At 35.5% G+C, this 24,731-nt stretch overlaps 1 protein-coding gene across 8 annotated transcripts in view; it reads right to left on the minus strand.

Moving 5' to 3' along the window:
• The window catches only part of LOC143247141 (equilibrative nucleoside transporter 1-like), a 75,615-nt gene that overhangs the window by 36,806 nt on the left and 14,078 nt on the right, over window positions 1-24,731 (minus strand). For 4 of the 8 annotated variants that reach the window (XR_013026397.1, XR_013026399.1, XR_013026394.1 and 1 more), the window contains 2 exons: window positions 7,961-8,042; window positions 2,116-2,255 (listed from right to left, as the gene is read on the minus strand). Coding sequence is in view for 1 of the 8 variants with exons in the window: in XM_076494742.1 (XP_076350857.1) it covers window positions 2,116-2,255; window positions 7,961-8,042 (222 nt within the window). In the remaining 7 variants the exon portion in view is untranslated. Of the gene's footprint in view, window positions 1-2,115; window positions 2,286-7,960; window positions 8,044-24,731 lie in introns of those variants that run through there. The other 4 variants (XR_013026398.1, XR_013026396.1, XR_013026400.1 and 1 more) reach the window with 3 other exon arrangements.

Here is a 24,731-nt window from a genome sequence, read left to right on the forward strand (position 1 = left end):
AACAAACACAAAATAAGGTATTGACACTTGGAATAAACAAGATAACGTATCTCCTGAAGTTGGCATTCCTTTTTCCATTATAATGGCAAAGCACAGCAGACAAATTATATTAGTATAAAGAATTCTAACCAGTTATCTAAACCAGCAAGCATAGCTTACAACCACCACCATCCTAATAGCACAGCGGTTTGTATGCGAACTCACACTACTAAAATCTGGGTTTCAATATCATTGGCGAATAAAGCACAGATAGCCCTTTTTGTAGCTCTATGCTTGATTCCAAACAAACCAACTTAACCACCACTCGTTAAGTCTACTGAAACTACCAAATTTCTGACTCTAAACAATTCTTTATTATGCGATAAAGTCTTCATCAGCATAGCAGTACCACTTTGTTTAAATGATGCTATTAACAACTAAAAATTATTATCAGGAACTTTCAGAAAAAAATTTTATTAACTTTTACTTCTTTGTATTTATCTAATACATTCTTATCACAGAACATTTTAATAATTTTATTTAGTTTCTTAACTGAATCCACTAACTATTAATATTTACATAAATATTTCAACATTAATAATAACATATGGTAATTCTTTTATCAAAACACAGATTAGTTAGTTCAGTATCACCCTTAGATTCTATCAAGGCAGATAGGGCCGCAATCGCTTGCGGATTCTTCAACAGGTATTTAAGCGAGTAGGTTGTTAGCCCACTGCACCGAGCCGTCCCTAATTTAGTAGTGTAAGACTAGAGGGAAGGCAGCTAGTCATCACCACCAACTCTTTTGGCGCTACTTTTTTGAGCTACTTTTTTGCCAACGAATACAAGGGCTGTTAAAAAAATACGCGGACTGACGTCATAAAACAAAATGTACTTTATTTAGAAGTTACAGGTCTGGGACCCCTTCAAAGTACTCTCCTCCCCAACGCACACACTTATCCCAACGGTGTTTCCACTTGTTTAAACAGTCCTGATACGCTTCTTTTGTAATGTCCTCCAGCTCCTTTGTCGCATTTGCCTTAATCTCGGGAATCGTCTCAAATCTTCTTCCTTTCAAGGGTCTTTTGAGTTTGGGGAACAAGAAAAAATCGTAAGGAGCAAGGTCAGGTGAGTAGGGGGGGTGGGTGGGAAAGAACAGTGATCGAGTGTTTGGCCAAAAACTCACGAGTTCTGAGGGCTGAATTTCGCAGCAACGCGGTGCATCTTCAATTTTTTCGGTCAAAATCTCGTAACAAGATCCAATTGATATCCCACACTCTTCAGCAAGCTCCCTGACAGTCAGACGTTGATTTGCCCGCACAAGGGTGTTGATTTTGTCGGCGTGTGGGTCGTCAGTTGACGTGGAAGGACGTCCAGGACGCTCATCATTTTCAATGGACTGTCGACCATCCTTAAAACGTTCATGTTACTTGAAACATGCCGTACGCTTCATAGCAACATCACCGTAAGCCGTGTTAAGCATAGCAAAAGTTTCAGTCGCAGATTTTCCAAGTTTAAAACAAAATTTCACAGCAAGTCGTTGCTCCTTCAGGTCATTCATTCTGAAATCCGCCAAACGAAAAAATCGCACTTCACTTAAAACCGCGTAGCTAATACACAAATGAAGATATCTGCAATCGGAAAATGGCGTCGTAATCAGCTGATCTGTGCAAACCTAGCGACACCAAGCGGATTCCCCTGGAACCAACTGGAGCCGCGCAATTCAAACAGTCCGCGTATTTTTTGAACAGCCCTCGTAGTGGGATTGACCGTACATTATAACGCCCCCACGGCTGGGAGGGCGAGCATGTTTGGCGCGACGCGGGCGCGAACCCGCGAATTACTGGTCGCACGCACGCCTTACGCGCTTGGCCATGCCAGGCCCAAAATACAGATTAGTATTCTATTATTTGTGCTGAAATATAATACTTTAAGGAAGTAAATTTTAAGCACCAAATTTTTATTCATGCGCTAAAAGAATATTTTATTTATTTTAACGTGTTCTAGTATTTTAATATAGTATATGCAAATAATCGCTTTCTTGATATATCGAATAATACTAACTAAAACATTACTTACATCACAAAATAATTTAATATTAATAACAATAAGTTACGCTACTGAAGAACGCACCTGTGACTGATGATAGCGTGGAAGAGTAGAAACACCACGAAGGGAACTTTTGCTGAAATAGCCAGGCAACTTGAAAAAACACCTTGAAGGCTTGTTTTCTGGTCTGGATGGTCGACATCTCGTAACTTATACATCCAGTACTTCAGTTAAATGGAAAAGTAACGATATGCCTATTTAAGTAAGTCATATCGGTTTTTTTGAACTTTAATTTTAAACAAACTGTCTACTTCTTTTATAAACAGATTTAAAAGCAGATAGACGCGATATTATGAGGTTGGTTGATTGGTTGTTTTATGGGGCAAGGCAACTAGGATATCTGTGCCAAACAATCGGTTAAAAAATTAAAAAATGAAGTAAAATTATTAAAATTCGTAAAAATGAATCATGTTTAAACAAAATAAAGTTCAATTTTTGAATGAAGAACCTAAATAGCGTTAAAAAGGCAAATGGCCTTTAAAAAAGCTAAAAACATTTATAAGGTGGACAGTGTCACCATCACCAATAACACTGTCCAGCATCAGAGGTAAACCTATGGATAAAACATATCTAAAATGGTGCCGTCGTTCAGAGTTGTAACGACGCAACGTCTGTAAAATGTGGACTATTGTGACTTGAGTGTCACACAGACCACACATTGGTGCGTCAGTCCTGAATAAAAGAAGATGATGAGTTGAAAAGGGTGATTAATGCGTAATCTAGTTAGAAACAACCTCTTCCTTCCGATCCTTACAGAAACAAGACGGCCAATGTAGGGTGTTATCTGGAAAAGCTTGTTATCACGTTGCTCACTCCAAGACGACTGCCAAATGATGCAAGGTCGAGCCTTGAATACAGGACCATAGTTCATGTGTGGAACAGTCACAGCAGCGAAAGCACCAGAGCAGACAGACTTAGCTGCGGTGTCAGAGAACTTGTTCTCGTGAATACCAACGTCGCCTGGTGTCCTAAAAACCGAATAAAAGTAGGTGTTAAAGATAAAAGGGTGTCCAAAAAACTGGATAAAAGTAGGTGTTAAAGAGAAAAGGCGCAGTCGATTTTGAATTTCAGCGAGAACAAGATAAAAACTAACGTGAAGCTATTCCAGGGCCAGTAGAGAGCTAAACAGGTCGGTGTAAATAGTAAGGCTCTATGTGATCCAGAGCAAAAGAAATGGCATATAATTCAGTAGTGAACACAGAAACTGTAGAGGGGATTCTGTGTGCAACCACTGAACTACAACAAACCGTGGCAAAGCCCACAGATCACCTGATTTTGAAACATCCATATAAATGGAAATGGAAGGATGGCTCAAAGGTGTTCGTAAAATAGAAGACGGTACTTCCAAGTACTTCCAATCGGGAGTATCCGTCTTTCTCAGATGACTCAAAGAAAGGTCACACTTTATACTGGTAATAAGCTATGGCAGGATGGGCTGACCAGTGAATACAGCAATATTATCCAACGATAAACCCAATTCATCCCACTGTGCCTAGATATGAAAGCCAAAAGGAAGAATGGCAGTCCAACTGTTCTGAACAAGAATGGCCCACTGAAGAAGAAAAACACAACCCCAGGTGGGATATTGTGGTAAAGATCGAATTATTGAAGCATAGAGTAAAGACAGTTCCAAATGATGGAGGTGTAGAGGAGATTCATGAAACTCTGTATACAAGCTCTGAACAGAAGCCAAAGTCCCTGATGATAAATGGGTTCCAGCAACTTCAAGACCAAAGTCCTGAAAGAGCCATAGACCGAAGATCCATAGTCTAATTTCGATTGAATGAAAGCATAATGGATCTTTAGCACAGAACATCGATCTGCTCCCCAAAAGGTGGAAGAGATAACATAGGAGATGTTCAGTGCTCTTGTACACTTGAACCATAACTTCTTGATTTGTGGTATAAAGGTCAACTTAGGCCAAAGATAAGCTTCAAGTACCTTGCCTCAGGGTCCACGGGTAACACAATTTCACCAACACGGAGTTTAGGTTCGCGTTGAATACGCCATTGGCGGCCAAAGTGTATGTAAACGGTTTTAGAGAGAGAAAAGTTAAAACCGTTTGCTGTGATCCACTTCAGTAAATGACTCAGGAACGTCTGTAGCTTCCACTCAATAAACCTCATGTTCGACGATTAACACGAGATGTGGAAGTCATCGACAGAGAGCTGATTCGAAACAGTAGGAGTGCGTTGTTCAGTGATGGCATTAATCATTATACTGAAAAGTGTGACACTCAAGGCACAGCCCTGAGGCACTTTAAATTTCAGTAGGAAAGAATGGGAAAGTGTCAAACCCACAAACTTCGAATCGCCAGCTTATGAAAAATGTTTTAATAAAAATGGCCAAATGATCATGCAACCCATATAAGTGATGGTCTTGTAAAATGCCATATTTCCACGTAGCATCATAAGCCTTCTCAAGGTCAAAGTATATTGACACAAGATGTTGTCACTTGAGAAGGGCTTTTCTAATTGACGAATCAAGTCAAATTAGGTGATCCACAGTGGATCATTGTCGTCAGAATTCACACTAGAGGGCGAGAAGAGGTTGTTTGATTTGAGGAAACAAACAAGACGATCATTAACCATCCTTTTTAAGATCTTATAGAGACAGCTTGTCAAAGCAATTGGATAGTAATGTGAAGGAACCTTGGGATCCTTCCCAAGCTTAGAGAAAGATACGACAATACCCTGGTCTCACGCATCAGGAAAATATTCTCCTGCCAGATCCAGTTAAAAACAACCAGAACAATAGCAAGAGAAGTAGGAGAGAGATAGCACAGCATCTTGTAGTATGTATCATCGAGTCCGACCAATGTACTGCCAGACCAATGAAGAGCCAGCTTGAATTCCACCAGTGTAAAGGGGCAATTATAGTCATAGAGGCAATCATTTTAAAAGTAAAAAGGCGATCACTCTGCCCGAGTATTGATGGCTAAGAAGGTGGAGGATGAAGCAGAAGCACTAGATACCCAGCAAAAGCTTTCACTGAGAGTATAGGTGATGTTCTGGACATCAGCAACTTCCTGCTATTGGAAAACAAGATCGAAAGGGATCAGACTTATACCGCCCACTAACCTTCTGAATCTTGTCCCATGTTACTTTTGGAACTTGTGGTAGAAGAGATAATGGTTGTGAATTTAATCCAAAATCCCTTCTGGCTTTGACATCTTACCTGCCAAGCATGTGCACGGGTTTGCTGAAAAGCGTTGCGGTTTAAAAGTGGATAATACTTACAAAAGGTATTCCAGGCCTGTTTTTGAACCTTCCCTGTCATGTGGGAAGCAGGAGTCCACCACATACGAGAATACTATGGAAAATGTGTCAAGGTTTAAGGTATAGACTGAGCAGCTGCTTGGACAATACAGTCAGTTACTGGTGCTACACAGTTGTCTATTGATGGCTTACAGACTATGGCAGGATTAAGTTCCGAGAGAGCAGTGAAAGAGGGCCAGTTGGCTTAATCCAGCTTCCACTAAGGCACACGGGTCAGGTGACATTTCGCCACGACCAGTCTTTCTCAAAATTTTAGGAAAATGATCACTGCCCCTGTCAACCCTCCATAAAATGTGAGAAAAAGTGAAGGGGAGCAGACTGAAAAATCAACAGCAATAAAAGACTAAATAGGTGCATGAAAACAAATATCTCTCATCAATATCAGCACTTTCCCAGAGGGAATTATGTCCATTAAAGTCCCCAGGATTGAAAAGGGAGACGGCAACTGTTCAATGAAACATCGAGGTCTGATTGATCATAGATCTCTCTAGGAAACAGGTAAAGAGAGCAACTAGTGATAGGTAACAAGGGTGTGTCGAGGGGCAAAGACAGAGTGGGCACATGCTGATCGACCAGCAGTGGCACCCCTTCATGCACTCGTCCATCAAACAACCTGTCATCTCTGTACAAAGAAAACCGCCGAAGGGTTACTATATCAGCAGTAACCCGGAATGTTTCTTTAAGTAAAGACACACAGGATGGTAAGAATCAGTGGTTTGATGCCATCCAGGTTAGAATGTAAACCTCTATTTCACTGTATCAAAGTAGCCAATTTTACTTACGTATAGACGAATTGGGTGGAGAACCCTTCTGTTTCTGACCACGTGTTTTTCTTTATTTTCTTTATTAGAAAGAGGTCTGTCTATCAACTTCCATGGATCCTGTCCTGGTTGGATTGGGCAGGTCTCTGTCATTGGAAGAAGATTCTAGCGACTGAAGTTGTGAAGGAATGATCATTCTGTATCTCATGGCTGGAGAAGAAAATGGACCCGAGTTAATACCAGAACCTGGAGCTAAAGGAAGTTGATCCAAGTAGTTACTGGATAAAGTGATGGGAACAGATATGGGAGTAGACGTTAGCTCATCTACCCTCTTAATGATGGAAGGCAAAAGACTCTTGAGGTGGTTTGAAAATGACTCTTTTTGGAGGCACAGAGATATCTGTCTGTGGTCCCACTGTAACAGAGGAATAAAGTGCAGCAACATATACCCGAGATGGAGTAGAAGACATTAATTTCCGAACCTCAGGATAAGAGATATTATTGACAATCTTCAAAGGTTGTATTTCTTTTTCCTCCCACCACTTAGGTCAAAAACGTAAGTACGAGGTATGTGAACCACTGCAACTGACACAGTGTGGTCCAAGTTCGCATTCGTAGGCATCATGGTCTTTATCACCACAACGAGCACAGGGTAAATATTCACAACAAGATGTCTTTGAATGACCGAATCTCTGGCACTGAAAACATCGAAGAAGTTTTGGAGCATATGGTCTAACCTTATATTTTAAGTATCCTGTTTCATAGTGGCAGGTGGATGTGGCTATGTGAACGTCAAAATAATTACACTTGTGGGTACCATAATTCCGTCTTTGCGAGTGGAGATTCGGTGCAATGCAGAAACGGAAACGGCTAGGCTGGAAAAACAAGCGAGGATTTCCAAATCAGGAATGTTCTTTAAATTCATCTCAATTATAACTCCTCTGGAAGAATTAAAAGTTATATGGGGAGTAACCTCGATAGACAAATTACTGATTTTCTTTGCGTATGATGTGGTGAAGATATTTCCATCAAAATGTCTCCAGATTGTAACTTTCTTACTTAGTTGAGGGAACCAGCAAGCCCGTCTAATCCATTTTAAATAAAAAAGGAAGGCATTTGCTCTAAGGATTCTTCGGATAAGGAGTGCATGATTAGAAGTCAGAATCAGACTGAGATGGCGACTGTACAACAGAGTCGTCGGTGCGTGTTTGTTTTCCGATAATCTGTTTTCCTCAACTTTTTCATTTTTATTTTTTTAAGTATGGGAGTATCCATAATAAAGAGAATACACTTCAGTGTCCACTGACCCCACCCACCATGGAGCTCTACGAGGGGGCGCGTTACTATGCCAACCAAAGACGTTGCAGCAATGCCATAGTTTTGTGAGCACTATATCCAAACACTAGCATTAGACATAATGTCCAAGTGTACTAACCGACTGATCGTGGGGGAGTCACCCCAAGGCCGCCCGTCTACAGGAATTCAAGGCCAAAGTGGTGTTAGGGCTGGACCCATCAACTACAAGGATTCTCTTCTCCCCTTTAGGGGTTGCCACGCACGGTAAACAAGTGGGTGGATATTTAGATCCCAGAAGATGTAAACTGAAAGTACAGAACCTTCTCTGGGAAGTCCACTCATCATATACAGAAAACCACACCGAAGGGATATTATAAGGAGGGTATAAAACAAAATGACTGTTATAGTTTAAATCTTAAGCAAAATTACAAGTTTAAACAACAAATAAATATATTGAAAAGTTATATAAAGTTACAATAATTCATTGTACATAGAACATCTTATAAAAATTATCAGTGGAAAGTTTTTACTCACGTCAGTAGCAATGATAAAAAAATTCCAGGGAAGGAGAGTTGTGATTCCCAAAATGAATGTAGTCATGTAAACAAAATTGTACCTGTGAAAAATAAATTAATTTATTCACAAAATATTTATTTTTGCTTAGAAACCATTACAGTATTTCAGTACAGTTTATGAGAATAGTTAAGACGTAAATTTTTAAGTACAAGTAACATAAAGATTCGTGTGAAGAGTTAAACATAATTGTTTGTGTTCTAATGACGTGCCGAGTTTATGTAAAAGGGTTAAGTCGCACATGTTATGTATTAGTGACATATTAGTTAAGGAAAATGACAGAAACACCTGTTTGTGTACAAGTGACGTGCTGAGTCCATGCGAAGAGTTGTATTACATAGGCATACCATGCACATTCTACACTCGTAGTTGATATATAAGTTCTTCAAAATTGTAGCACATTTTGAGAATATTTTCTTACTAAAAAAAGTTACCAAAGTGAACTAGTTCGTTCCTCTTTCCCCAGTTACTCATAAAATCTGGTCAGTCAAATAGGAAATCACATGCTTTCGTTCAAGTAACGGATTGCTTTGACATATTAAATTCATATAGAAAGTAACAATGAGACTGATAATCAGTTATGAAGAAAATAGTGTCATTGTTTTCAGTATATAATGTAATGTTTTCTTAGTCCATAGCAATTTTTGAATTATTTATTTAAATTTAAACACAACATTTATCTTTTAAATAAATTCTGTCACTCTAACTTGTCAACAACTTTAGAGAACCACGGATAGAATGTAGTATCACATCTATATTTCTATTAAAAATACTACATTTACACTCGACTTTTATCTTGATTTATACATGGTTTGAAAAAAGATTGTTTTACTGTGTGCCAAAGTATATCCAAGCGTTTTCTCTGTTCCAGATTCAAAAAGTAAGAATTTCAGCTTTGCAGTTTCTTAATTGGTGAACCTCCTGGTATCTTCCAGTTACTACCTTGTCACTTTAAGTGAAATAAGTGAACCGAAGAATACCACAGGGTTAAAGAATAAATTTGTGCACTAATGACCTATTGCGGCCACGTGTACACTAGTGAAGTACTGGATCTGTTTGAATGGTTAAGGCGTAGTGTCTATGTACTATAGATGTAGCGGGCACGTACGAGGGATTAAGATATGTCTGTATACTAGGTGAGACATAATAAATATTTTTTTCCTGTTGTTAGTTCAATTTCTCTGAAATTTTGATAAGTAGGTCTTTTTGATGCTCCAACAGTGTAAGTGTGTACACATTGTAATTGTGTATGTGTATATGTATATATGTGTAATTATTTATGGGGAGAAAGAGTAAGTGAGGTAGTTGTCCTTTGTATTCTTGGAATATATATGTAAATATTCTAATAAAAAAAAACAAGACCAAACAAAAATATAAAAAAGCTACATAAATAAAAAGAATCCCCAGGATACAGGCTATAATGTGGGATATGAAATGTACCTCAGATTTTGGACAGAACTGCGGAAATAGGATCCAGATTGCGGTGAGGATGTACTGTCTATTAGTCTTAAACTCCTTCTGCTAGCCTCACATGAAAATATTCTTAAAGATAAATAATAATAATAAAATTATCAAAAGAAATTAGGAAAATGAGATGTGGGTGCTCAAGCCCACAACATCCCACATCTATATCAGCATTTACTGCCTGCAAACAGAAGGGTAGAATCAAGCCCACAACATCCCACATCTATATCAGCATTTACTGCCTGCAAACAGAACGGTAGAATCAAGCCCACAACATCCCACATCTATATCAGCATTTACTGCCTGCAAACAGAAGGGTAGAATCAAGCCCACAACATCCCACATCTATATCAGCATTTACTGCCTGCAAACAGAACGGTAGAATCAAGCCCACAACATCCCACATCTATATCAGCATTTACTGCCTGCAAACAGAAGGGTAGAATCAGTTGAAAATGACAGCTAGTTGAGACGGTAGTGTATAAAGATATTTCACGGCAGAGAGTTAAATCAGTCATTGTGAAGTACATTTTATATGTATTAACTATCGTGCTTAATAAGTTATATTGTACAAGTACGTTGATTTTACGTTAGTCCTAGCATTTTAAGAAGTTTAAAAGCCGTTTATAGCAAAGGCCTAAAACAACTTACGTGTATACAATTGTTTAAGTTTATAGAATTGAAAAAGGAAGAAATAACCTAATTTGTAATTGTTACGTGTACTGGATGTTACAAAACTGATGTCTGGAGTGAAATATTATTTTGGTAAATATAAAGTAGAACTTTTACTCAATTGTAACTGCTGAAGATCACAGTAACATGGTCAAGTGGTTAGATTCAAGTGTTACTACGTATAATGAAATAATTAATGAAAGATTAGAAAATTTAAAGAAGAATACGAAAATCTGATACAAAATTAAAAGAAGACCGGGAAGAAAGAAAGAAAAAATCAAAAGAAATAAATATAAAAGATAAAACAAAACAAATGATAAATTTACAGAAACTTGAAAGAGGATAAAGAAGAAAAAGATAAAAAATAATAAAAAGACTGAGAAGACATTTAAAGAAAATAAGAAGAATGGTTTGCTTTTAATTAAACACAAAGCTACACAATGGGTTATCTGTGATCTGCCCACCAAGAGTATCAAAACTATGTCTCTAGTATTAAGTCTATGAAACATTAAGTGTAAGTCGATAGGCACACCACTGGTGCTGATGCGAGTGTTAGAAAAAAGGACGAAAAAATTAGTAGAACGTGACAAGAGTTTAAGAGAAAAGTTAAAAGGAAGAGACTGTTTAAAAAAATAAAAACAAAAGTAGATCTGACTAAATGCAATATTAACGAAGCTGTAGGAAAATAACAGAAGATTTACAGTAATAAGTTTCAAGAAATGCACAAGTGCATGGATGAGGTCGAAAGAAAAGCAAAAAAGATAGGGAAGAGGAGATGATTCAAATAAAGGAATACGTTACGAACAAGGTAGAAAAGAGTATTATTGAGGTAGAAAAGTATCAGTGATAGAAAAAAACACACCTAGAAAACAAATGATTCGATCTAAAGATAAGACAGTTGTTAAGTTCCAACCAAAATCACTAATTTCTACAAAGCATGGAACAGGATATCTTTCGTGGTCTACAATTATTACTACTACTGCTGTGTCACCTGTTGCTACAATCATGATGAAACCATATCCAGTTCGAGAATTTAGCTGACCAATTCGATAACAGTATAGAAGAAACAATATACTATGGTATGAAATTATCACTGGAATAATAACAAATCAGTTTGAAATATCTTGCAGAGGAACAAGACATCAATCCTTCTATTCATCTCAAAGAACCAGCTTTGATAATCTTTAGTAAAATTCTAGCTGAGAGCCATAACATCTACCAAAAAATGGTAGCTATCTCATCAAATAGGTTCAGAGATGAACCAAAAAGAATTACTTAGAGCAAAGTTCTGGAACTTTGTAAGGGGGGAGGAAGGGACCCTAACTTGCAGGAGGTTTGAAAAGCCTTATCTAAGTATTTCACTTGTACACACCTGATAAAATAATGAAATCTTCATCACGTGATGATCAATTTATAGACACCACAACAAAAATAGGATGAAACATAGTAGATTTACATTTTTAAAGGAAACTATGCAGATGTTGGTGAAACTAGAGTTCATTAAGGTTTCAGATAAAACTAAACATTATTAAATTAAGTTGTATTGAGACGTCAACTCACATTGATGGTAGCCTAAAAGAACAAAAGAATTGTTTAGATAATAAATGTAGCAGAATGTATTGGAATAAACTAAAATAAAATAGGTGCATATAGAGAATAATAAATCTTCTAAAAAGTATCAGAAAGGGACGCTATTATAGATGTGGGAATCGTAGTCGCTATAGGAAAGACTGGGTAGAACCAATAGCTGTTAAGACCTTTGTTACGTATTATGATTTACTTCGAGCGAGTTTCCAATTTATTGTGTTATATATAGTTAACATATTACGATTTTAAGTTGCCGAAAAATTTAATTTAGAAGTTAATTGTATGTCAATATATATCAAATTTATAATATTTCCCAATAAGATTGACATACACTAATTTCTCTCTTGACATAAATGTATTTTAATATACACACAGCAATAACATTTATAATAACAGTATTTGCAACTAGTTATTATAAATAATAATTTATGTAGAAAAGTTTTATAAATTTTCAAACAATACCGAATCTTCTGTTTGATCTGGAACTGAATCGTTTATCGACGGTTCACGGAGAACGAATTATTTCTATGTTGATACACAAGTACACCTTTCTTGACTAGTTAGCTGCTTCACTGAGCACACTTTAAGTTTTTTACCACCGAAGTTATGCAGTGTCTTCGTAGAAATACTAATGTCTAAAATTGATTTACTGAAGTTAAATGTTTGTAATTTTCGAAATATATAAACGTTCTGCAGTTTTCCGATTAACAAGTGTTTATCGTAATTATAACTTCCAAGGTTTATAATATAATGACAGTAACAACCCAACAATATTAAACTGTCTTTCCACATGTTACAGTTGCTACCTTCTATACTCATTAGACGAGGTTCTTGAAATTTCAGTTGGCAACACAGTAAAGCATACATGTATTGTTGATTCTTACTCTCGAGAATCATCTTCACATTTAGAGAACAGGCGGGATTTTTGCGATACACATTTGACAGTATAAGTCACATGCATTTTTTAAATATATATATTAAACTGAAACAAATATAGGTAGTAACATAAATACGTAGTAGTAAATCAATTACACTCTATACAGCCAAAGGAAACCAACACGTTGTGTTACTCCTCTTTCTGTGAAGATAGCTATCCTAACACGCTGTGATACTCCAATTTCTACAAATAAGCTATGCCAACATAATCTGTTACTCTGCTCTCTACGAACACGCATTTCTAAATATATATATTAATCTGAAACAAACGTAGATAGTAAACTAAATACGTAATAGTAAATCTGCTAAACCTTTCTCCTTGAAGAATTAGAAATTGGCATTGGACAATTTTTAACTAAGATATTATATCTACACAGATACATTGAAAACAACACATTAAATGTGATACATTTTCAAAGAATTACTCAACTTCAGTCATCATGACAGTATATAACACAATAAATACAAATAACTTTATCGTCATAAAATTATATAACATCTGAAAGTGCTTAAACAATAAATAATCACATGACTAAGGTGTTCTTCAAAAGCTGAAATAGGTTTCAAAGAAGCAGAATGAATTTTCTGTTTTAGTTTTCTAACCAATTGACAAATAGGACAAGTTTTACAAAACTGAGAAACATTTTGTCTAATATTTGGCCAAAAGAAATGTCTCATAATTTTGTCACATATTTTGTTGACACCTAAATGACCTCCCATGGGCTGTTTATGGGCAACTTTCAGCATTCCAGAACAACGTGCTTTAGGAAAAACGATTTGCCACATTATAGTTCTCTGAAGATCATACATTTCGCAGACGTCATATTTTTATGACCATTTGTAACTTTCTCAAATTTATCTTTTGAGAGTGCATATTTAAATAGTAAAGAGGTCTGCTGATCCCTTTTTTTTTCTCTTGGCGATTAGTTTACTTCTAGCAAACAGATTTTCACCAGGTGAATTAATCTCTCGCGTCCATCATTGTCATTCACCAATGACAAGTATTCATAAAATCCTCGTTAGATCAAACAAAAAGTATGAGAAAAATCCATAATACCGTTTTCTGAATACGTGCGTATCATTCATTTTTGGCTTAATGTCTCTAGCTGTGCTCGAGTCCCAGCACATGAGGAAAATACATCCAGATTCCCCTCAATAACAATATCAGCTTTAGATGAATCAGTGATCAGCTCAATAACCATTTTGGGTTCTGCAACTTTTCCCCAGCCAAACCATTTCCGAACAATAATGATACACCCTTAATTGGCAAAGTAGGTCTTACTCCAACCATAAATGGTCCTGAAACTAGTTTGATGATAAATAAGTGTTATGAAGAGGAACTTTAAAAGTTACCCTCAAAACGCTGAGCAATAACAGATTCACCAGTGACAGAACTCGAATCTAAAGGCAATATATATATTTTTTAAAAACAATGATTGAGTCGCTCAAGTATCACATATAATACGTATAGGTATGGAATTAGAAGTGTCATTTGTGAAAGACAGAACTAAGAGACAAAGAAATATCTAAATTCCTCTCTAACTATTATCTTTTATATCAGTGGCCATATTAACAACATTGGGTGATCTGGTAAAACTACGTACATATATGGACCCGAATGAATTCGGTGTTGCTTCCTTTTCTTTTCTTTTCAATCGCCAACAATCGGACATAACATGAGAAGTTTTTATACATATATAAGAATGATAAATAGGCCTTGATGATTTTGATAAAATTTTATCCTGTCTGAAATAAGATACAAAACTAGAGAAGTTGGATTTTCAAAAAAAAAATCCTGAACCTTATTGGAGTGAACAAATACATTTTTTTTCGAAATGGTTGGAATTTCTTTTCATAAAAAGTGGCTTTATGTGTTGAAATGTAATAATCAGAAAGAGTAACTGTTTCCTCTAGTGTTTGAACTTTCTTTTCATCCAAGTAAGTTTTTAGGTCTTCACTTGCACAATGCTTGAATTCCTCAATTAGAGATAATTGCCTTAGTTTGTCGAAACTATTGCCAATGTATATAGAATTACACTATGGATCAAACTTTTTTTAAAGCAAATTCCATACAAGTTTGGCTTTCTTTCTTGCGATAACCTCGGATCTTTTGGCTATAAACTACTGGTACTAATCGCATGTTTTGAGAATAGCTGATTTAACCTTATTGGTGCAATTTTCTAGAGAAAGATTGGAATAAGCTTCTTGTGCTTTACTAGTTACAGCACTTTGGAACAACAATAATGGCAATTTTTGGTGGACCATTTCATGGTGTGGGCAATTTTCTCAAAATGTTGGAAATATTTATCAACTTTATTTTAAAATAATTGGTGTTACTTTAATATGTTGATTGCATTTAAAGTTGTCATTCACCTTGGTCGATTGAAGTTGGGTTCAGTTTCCATTCCTTTCAGCCTAATTTCTTTCTCAGCTTCGGTACGGGCATGAGACATTTACTTTCTCTTTCAGCTTCTATACGAGTTTTTGTTCTTCCTCTTTTTCGGCTTTTATACGGGTTTGCTCAAGCTCGGTTTGTTTGAGTTTTACCTGGATATCTAACTTATCACTCAACATAGATTGGCTAGCAGAGACACAAGAGAATTCACCTAATGCATCTGTAGACAATAAATTATCATCGATAGATATTTCAATAAAACGTTTTTAAGTTCATATTTTTCATTGATACCTTTACTTTTGATTCTAAAATGTTGGCAGTTTTGTTCAATTCACTTTTGTTTTAACTTTCGAGCTGTTTGGTGGAAGATGGTTCAAGAAAACCTTGATAATGATATATGAGCAAATCCTGTTGGTATGATAAATATAAACTGTATTAAGATTTCAATTTGAATTTAGACCGAATTTTATCTCTCATTTAGATCCCGGATAAGCCTTCAGTTTATTATTTTACGTATTGTAATTTATTTCGGACGAGTCTCTGACTTATTATTTTAGATATTACTATTTCAAGCCTCCCAGTGGCACAGTGGACTCACACTGCTAGAAAATCGAATTTAGATACCCGTGGTGGGCAGAGCACATATAGCTCAATGTGCAGCTTTGTGCTTAATTATAAACAAACAAACATATTACCATTTCAAATAGCAGAAAAACTAAATTTTAATTTACAAATTTAGTGAATGTCGATATATATCAAATTTATAACATTTGCCAACAAGATTGATACACACAATTTTTTCTTAACACAAATATATTTTAATATATAAACAGCAAAACAATTTAAAATAATGGTTATTACAACTAATTATTTCTATAGAAAAAATTTACAAACTCACAATTAATACTGAAACTTCTATTTGGTCTGTAAATGAATCTTTTATCGGCGGTTCTTAGAGAGCGAATTAATTTTATGGTTTTTAGACAGGTGTACTTCTCTTGAGGGCAAGCTTGCTAGTTGCTTATTGAGTACACGTAAGCTTCTCATTGCCGAAGTTATAAAATGTCTTTGTAGAAATACTACAGTCTAAAATTAACTCAATGAAGTTAAATGGCTTATAATTTTCGAAATATTTAAATGTTTCTGGTCACATTTGGGTAGTTTTCTGATTAATAAGCGTTTATCATAGTTATAACTTTTGAGATTTATAATTGGTTCAGACGGTAGCAATCCAACAATATTAAACTGTCTGCCAGTATGTTGCGATGCCTACATTTTATACTTATTAAGTTATGTTCTAGAAATTTCAGTTTGCAATACAGTAAAAACATATATTGTTGGCTATTACGGTCAAGAATCTTCTACAGATTTAGAGAACATGCAAAAATTTCGCAATATACATTTAACAATATAAGCTACTTGTATCTTAAGACGACTGGTATGAGTATTAAAACTTTAATTAAAGCAGAGAACAACGTTTCAACTTCTTAGGTCATCTTCAGGTTAACAAAGAGAGAGTTTGCAACCAGCAGTCTTGAGATATATTTTTACTTCAAGTAGGTTTCTCCTTATCACGAATAAGCTATTTGCATTTCTAAATATATATTAAACTAAAACAAATATAGTTAGTAATATAAATACATAATAGCAAATCCTTTATATTCTTTACGGGCGAAAGAATTCAACATGCTGTGTTACTACTCTTTCTGTGAAGATTAGCTACTCTAACATGCTGTGTTACTACTCTTTCTGTGAAGATTAGCTACTATAACATGCTGTGATACTGCGATCTCTACAGATGAGCTATTCCAACATAATCTGTTATTCTACTCTCTATGAATAAACTGTACTAATACGCTCTGTTAATAAGATCTCCACAGATAAACTATGATGCATGCTCTACAACTTTACTGTTTATAGATATACTTTGGTAACGTCTTTGTTGCTCTGCTCTTTATCTTTAAATCCGTTACACCCTCAAGAAACAATGCTCCAAGGACGAATCTTTAAACACAATCAGATTGAAAGAACAAGAAAGAGTTGGCCAGATATTGTGAAACAGAAATTAACTGGTCTTAATGGGTAAAATTAGATAGAATACCCCATGTTTCCCAAACGACATAGGAAGTTCATTGTTTAAAGAAATCAGTTCACGCGTTCACGGATTGATTGATAGAAAGCCTTACAGTACGTTGATGAATCCGAGTTCTAAAGCTATCCCAAGTGGGAAGGATGAGTGGGAAACTGCTTAAGATGTGAAAAAAGGAATTATGCAAATCACAAGTAGGCGTAAAGTTCTAACATAGCTTCATAACTGATGACCAGAGAAAGCCAGTCCACTACACGACATCTACTAAACAATAGGTTGAACATACCAAGAATACTCATACCACGACTTATAAGGAAAAATTTATATGTAGTAGCTGGAGCACAGTAAAACCAAATACTCCAGCACTTTATGAAGGATTAACGATTGGTAGAACTCTCGGGTGTCTAAAAATAAATACGGCGTCATTAGAAACTTGGAAACAACAAACAATGGAGTTAGATCCATATATGGGTGAAAAATTGCAAAATATGAGGTTTTACGTAATAAAACATCCTTTGAGGAATTATGTAAGACATTTTATGTTAAACCATGATATAAAGACACCTTATTACTCACTACACGTATGACAGCTATATGACTGCATCTGTGCAGGTCTTATAGCTAATAAATGTCAGATATTAAATAAATTGTTCATTGAATATCAATAGATCTTTTTCAGTGAAACTCAAGACTCATATTTTACAAATAAAATATCTTAACTATACTGACACGAGATATGCATTCCCAATACATCGTTTACTCAGTTAACTTCCACTTGTAAAATGCGCTGAGGCTTTCAAAGAGATAGAAACCGTGAAGAAACATTATCCATTTCCAATTTTCTGAAGAAGGTTGGGACCACAAGGTTCTTTGTGAATTATTCAAAAGTGATTTAATTTTTAAGGAAGGATGACTACGTATTGACTGTACCTTGGATGCTATATCAAAATCAAACGTTTCCGATATTGGATTTTAAGAATGAAGATTGGTAAATGTAGGTTGACAAAGCAAATATAAAGAGAAAAGAGCCCTTATAGGAAATGGATTGTAGTAATTTGTCGCGTATTACAATTTAGATTTTTCAATGCTCCTGTTATATTTCAATGATTAATGGAAAGTTTTTTTATGAACTACCCTGACACGTCTTACTCGTCTACTTCAGTAACATAATGATACATGGGAAGACTTTTGGTAATGCTTAATAAGTGATAAAGGAGTTTCTGGATTAGTTGAGAGAATAGAACCTAAGTTGAATCCCAAGACGTGTGAACTTTTCCCATTAACAGACAATTTTTCTGGAACAAAGCAGAAAAGAAGTGCCAAAGGTCGACTAACTCCAGAAATAGTCAACAGTAAAGAACCTGTATAAATTATATAGCTTGTCCTTTACACAAATCAATTGAAAAGCAAAATAAGTGTCGTTGGACTACTAATTGTAAACAACTATTCAAGATTCTGAAAAAGGAATTGACCGCTACTCTGATATTGAGATATTAACCATGTCAGGTTCAATCATCTTAGATACTGATGCTAGTGACTTTGAGTAAGAGATGTTTTGTCAAGAGTATAGTACAGATAAGATAGAATTTATTGTACAACTCAAGAGAAAATACTAAATATTTTTCCAGCTCAGTGTCACTTTTATTGTTATCTATGTGGACAAAGGTTTACACTTCTAATAGATCATGCAGATTTGAATTCGCTGGTGAGCTTTCGTAATCTAGAAGATCAGATAACAAGATGGCTACAAAATTACAAGGAGTACAAATTTAACATTGTACGTTGTCCCGAAAAGGATCATAGAATTTCTCACGCATTATCTCAAACATTGTGTATTAAGGAACAGTGTAAGCACTGTAAGAAGAGATACGCATAAGATAGAAAAGACAATCAAAGTAAAGCATTCAGCAGTAATGGTGAGGAACTGCTGTTGGCTAATACCCAATTGAAAGATACTCAAGAAAAATATAAGAGTTTAAAACCAATTAATCAGTGGCTAAATGATAGGACCTGAAAAGAAAAAATCCCAATGGCAAACAGTTGCTCAATGCAAACTAAAAAAGGTGTACTTTTTTGGTACAATGGAATTCTTTGTGCTTACAAGTTAGTTTATTATGTCTGAAAAAGGAAAATATCAGTAGACAGAAACAATGACTACAATTAATATTTTCCCAGCAGCTATACTTTGAAGCACCGAATTATTTTAACATCCTTCCGACTTTTGGACCCTTGAACGAGTAAGACAGTTCTACTGCGTGAGGCTGGATTTAATTGGAATATCATGCAAAGCTACTCGAAGGCTCTCTGTGCTATCCATTCATAATTAAATAATAATAGACAAGATAGAAGGCAACTAGTCAGCATTACTCAGCAATAACTCTTTACAAATTAATAGTAGCCCGGCATGGCCAGATGGTTAGGTATCTCGGCTCGTAACCTGAGGGTCGCGGGTTCGAATCCCCGTCACAATAAACATGCTCGCCCTTTTAGACGTGGAGGCGTTGTAATATGACGGTCAATCCCACTATTCGTTGATGAAAGAGTATCCCAGAAGTTGGCTGTGGGTGGTAATGGCTAGCTCTCTAGTCTTACACTGCTCTATTAGGGATTGCTAGTAGTAATAACCCTCTTGTAACTTTGCGCGTAACTCAAAAGAAACAATAGTGGTATTTATCTTTGCATTATAATGTTCAACTGTTTGACTTTCACATTATAATTGTCTCTATAGTAGAAAATGTAAACATATTAGGTGATGGGGATTTGAACTTGCGAATTGTAGATTGAGAGTCGAGCATCCTAACCACCAGGCTGTGCAATGCCTTTCTACTGGGCTAAGTGCCACTGTTCTGAAGGGGATTATTGTAGAACCTCTGAATTCCACTGTGAGTGGAAAAGTACATAAAAGTAATAGCATTGGCAAATACAACAACATTGTGTAAGCGCACCTTTTGTAAGAGAGTTACTGTTGATGTGCTTGGTGTTCTTCCACAGAGTAACAATGGTAATAAATACATCGTGGCCGTGATGGACTATTTCCCCATATGAACAAAGGCATATACTGTTTCTAACCAAGAAGTAGAAACTGTTGTGAAAGCATTCGTTAATGAATTTTCGCCAAGAGTTGATATGCCAGTGGAATTTCACTTGGATCAAGAACAGCATTTTTAATCAGACTTGTTTGTGAAAATATGTCTTATCGTTGAGGCAACAGTTCTTCATCTGTCTTCTTATGGCATCTGCACAATAGTGACTCAATAAGCAATGTATGTGGAAGAATATTAGGAAATATGATATTACTGACAGGTTATTGTACATAACGGTTACATGGGGCTACTGATGGTAGTATGTATTGCGTGGGACAGAACTGGAAGCGTCATTGTATCATTTAGAAAACAGTTATTCACTCAGATGAGTTTTGCATAGGATATATGGAGAGATTAACGATAATTGTCAATGATTTGTTTGTTTGTTTGTTTGGAAATTTCGCACAAAGCTACTCGAGGGCTATCTGTGCTAGCCGTCCCTAATTTAGCAGTGTAAGACTAGAGGGAAGGCAGCTAGTCATCACCACCCACCGCCAACTCTTGGGCTACTCTTTACCAACGAATAGTGGGATTGACCGTCACATTATACACCCCCACGGCTGGGAGGGCGAGCATGTTTAGCGCGACGCGGGCGCGAACCCGCGACCCTCGGATTACGAGTCGCACGCCTTACGCGCTAGGCCATGCCGGGCCAATTGTCAATGACATGTACGAGTTTACGCGAGATAGATTTAAATCAACTAGTGATAAAATGAAAAATCGTTATAATGATGTTAATGTTGAAAAGACTGGATTCCATAAAGATGACACAATATGACTGTTCAATTCCTGCTGCAAGAAAGGACGAGCAGGTGCTGGGAGAGGCCATGAAAATAATTAATAATGTAGCTCAGAGAATACAGAAAGATAGGCAATTCAAGCTAAAGATCATACACTGTGATTATCTTTGGAATTACGTCTATAAGAGAATGATAAGTCCGGTAATTCCAAGGATGAATTTGTCAGTAGCAAAAAGCTCAAGTTGTTGAAGAGCCCAGGGTTTTATATTATCATCCAGATTAAAGTTGTCGTAGATTATAAATTGGAGATAGTTGTGGAACGTGTAGAGTTATTTTCAAGAAAGAAAACACATATTTTAGCTATCACGGTTACTTTATATAAGTCAACTAATCTTGCTTTATGTTAGTTAACGTCATTTGTAATGTGAACCCGCATCAGTTTACGGCAGTTTAAGAGCTTTCAAATACGTATAAATATTACAAGAAGAAATAAAGTAATTTACAATCGTTACGTGGACTGGACATTAATTATTTTCATCAAATAACGTAAAAGAATTCGCTGAAGAAAGAATTACGTTAAACTAGTGTATAAATTATAATAAAATACATTCTCGTAGAAAGAGGATGGTCATTTAAACTAGTGTACTGTAAGGAGTGCTACTTGGGTCTCTCTTTTTGTTTGTGAACGACTTATTGCAACGAATTTGAAGGATTTGTTTTGCAGACGATACAAGTGCGTTTATTGGTAGAGATGAGAGTAATAGTTGTGACAGAAAAATAAAATAAAAAATTAAATTACTGACAGTTTTTCTCTAAAACAAAATGTCTTTTAATAATAAGAAAAGAAATTGTATGATATAAAAATGTATAACATTTGATTAGATTATTAAACAAAAATGAATGATGATTTTCTAACTCAAATTGATAGGTGTAATAATTAATGAAGAATAGAACTGAAGAAAGCGTAATGTAGCCTCTTAGTGGCGCAGCGGCATGTCTGCGGACTTAAATGCTCAATTATGAACAGACAAAGTATCAGGGAATATTGTTAAGATTCGTATCAATTAATTACTAATTGTAAAACAATGGCAGTAAGTATGTTTCGCTGGAAGAAATAAACTATTTTTGTTGAACTAAAATGCCGGGTCTCAGACAATTAGAACTGTTAGACCACAGTATATATAGCAAGGGCTGTTTGAATGAACAAAATATTTTCAGAACGTAACAAATTATCAAATCTTTGAAGTTTACCTAGATAGTACTGATCGTATTTTAGATAACATGATACGTAATCATATTTGTGCCGTCATTGTATAAATTGTTCAAATTGAATGAACGAGCATTTTGACTTCAGATAAAAGAAGAGATAATTAGATATGTGATCTCACATCATTGTACGTTTAATACAGACTTCTTTAATATCTTCGATTACGTTATAGAAGAATAGATTTGTGAAGTCACCGAATATGTAGTGTCTTTTTTATGGACGAACAATTGTAATTCAAAAATAGAAAAGATGGTCAAATCTGTGAGACCACTGTTTATATAGTAGACTTTATGAACGAACTTTTTTTTTCTCTCGGTTATCATAACAGATGACCCAAATACAGATAAAATGCTGTATCTCAAAGTACAGTTTGAGATCGCTGTACATAGAGTTCATACTGGATGAAATAACACTTGCAGAAAACACGATATTTTATATAATTTGCTACTCCACCGTATAAACAGTAAAGACTGGATGAATAAACAATTCTATTTCAGATAATGTAACAGATGGTCACTGTGTATACGCTACAGAGTGGGTGAAGAAACTTGTATTTCAAATAACGTTACAGATATTCATAAATGTAAAGTCACAGTATATGTAAAATAGGGCAGATGAACGAACATTTTTATTTCATGCAACGAAACAGATGTTCGTATATATAGCATAAACTGGATAAACAACTGTATATAGAGTACAAACTGAATAAACAACTGTATATATAACATAAACTAGACAAACAACTGTATGTACAGTATAATCCGGACAAACAACTGTATATATAGCATAAACTGGATATACAGCTGTATATATAGCACAAACTGGATAAACGATTTTTTTTTTTAAATTTTAAACACCATAACAGATAACCAGATTTTCTAGGCTATTGTATGTATAACATATAGATGGTATGAACAAATATATTTATTTCGTATATCATAAGAGATGATCAGGCCTCAGATGTCACTGTATATATATATTTGTATAATTAAAACTGGATGGGCAGACATTTGTCTTTAAGAAAACATGAGAGATGATTAAATTTGTTACACCATTGTACATTAAGTATAAACTGTATGAACGAACACCTGCATTTGAGTTAAAGTTAGAAACGATCAGACTTATGAGATCAATGAATATACAGTGCACATTGGATGAAAGAACGTTCGTCCTTTCAGATAACATGACAGATTATTACGTCTGTCAAATCAATGTGTATGTAGTACAGGCTGGATGGACGAATACTTTTATTTGAGATAGTATCACACATGGTTAGGTCGATGAGGTCACTTTATATATATTTCAGAGCGTATGATTGGAATGATGTATTTCAGATAGTGTTAGAGATGAATAGATCTTTGAGATCATTATATACATGTATATATATATATATATTGTTAACCTGAAGATGACCTAGAAAGGTCGAAACGTTGTTCTCTGCTTATTAACAGAAGTGTTAATACCCATACCAGCTGTTCAGAGATACAGATCTGAGAAGTTACTGTGTATATAGTACAAACTGTAAGATCGTACATACTTCAGATAACATGACTCGTATCTTATATGCAGTATGGGCTGCAGAAATGAACTGTTGTATTTCATAATCATGAAAGATGCTCAGGTGTATGATATTACTGTTTATGTAGTAGCTAGAGACTGTATGAACGAACCTTTTTTGTTTCAGATAACATAACGGATGATCAGGTGTTTGAAATAACAGTATGTATAGTACAGGATGGATGAACGAATGCTGGTATTTTAGATGATGCTACAGAGGATCAGATCTGTACATATAGTTCAGACTCTATGCACGAACACTTAATTGATACAGATGATCAGATATGTATTTATGATAACGAGGCAGATTACACATATAAGAAGTTTTGAGAGTACTATTTGCGGGATAATAGATATAGAGCTGCACAGTGTTTCATTACTTTAATGTATTTCAGATAATATGATATATGAACCAATACTTGTATTCCAATTAAAATGAGCACTCACCAGTTAAGTAAAATAAAATATACTCTAGGTTTTGGAGGTGATTGCGAAAGTAGAACCCACACTGCGGTGACGATACACCGTCTATCATCTTAACCTCCGTTCGCCAGTCTCACATGAAGAACTAAAATAAAGGAATAGCAATGGAAAAAAAATAAGATAAAGGAGTAAAATAAAATAATAGAAATAGAAAATACAAGAGCGAGAGGTGGGCGCTCTCTAAAGTAAAGAAAAGTAGCCACAACTGTCTGCAAGCAGTGAAGGGTGATATAAACGTAGGACGTTGTGGGCTTCAGCACCAACACCTCGCTCTTGTAATTTCTATTTCTATTATTTTATTTTACTCCTTTATCTTATTTTTTCATGTGAGACTAGCAAACGGAGGTTAAGACTGATAGACGGTGTATCCGCACTGCAATATTGGTCCTACTTCCGCAGTCACCTTCAAAACCTAGGGTACATTTTATATTCCACTTTATAGCCTGTACCCTGGGATCC

This window comes from Tachypleus tridentatus, chromosome 3 (genome assembly GCF_004210375.1).
Source record: "Tachypleus tridentatus isolate NWPU-2018 chromosome 3, ASM421037v1, whole genome shotgun sequence".
Taxonomy (NCBI): Eukaryota; Metazoa; Arthropoda; class Merostomata; order Xiphosura; family Limulidae; genus Tachypleus; species Tachypleus tridentatus.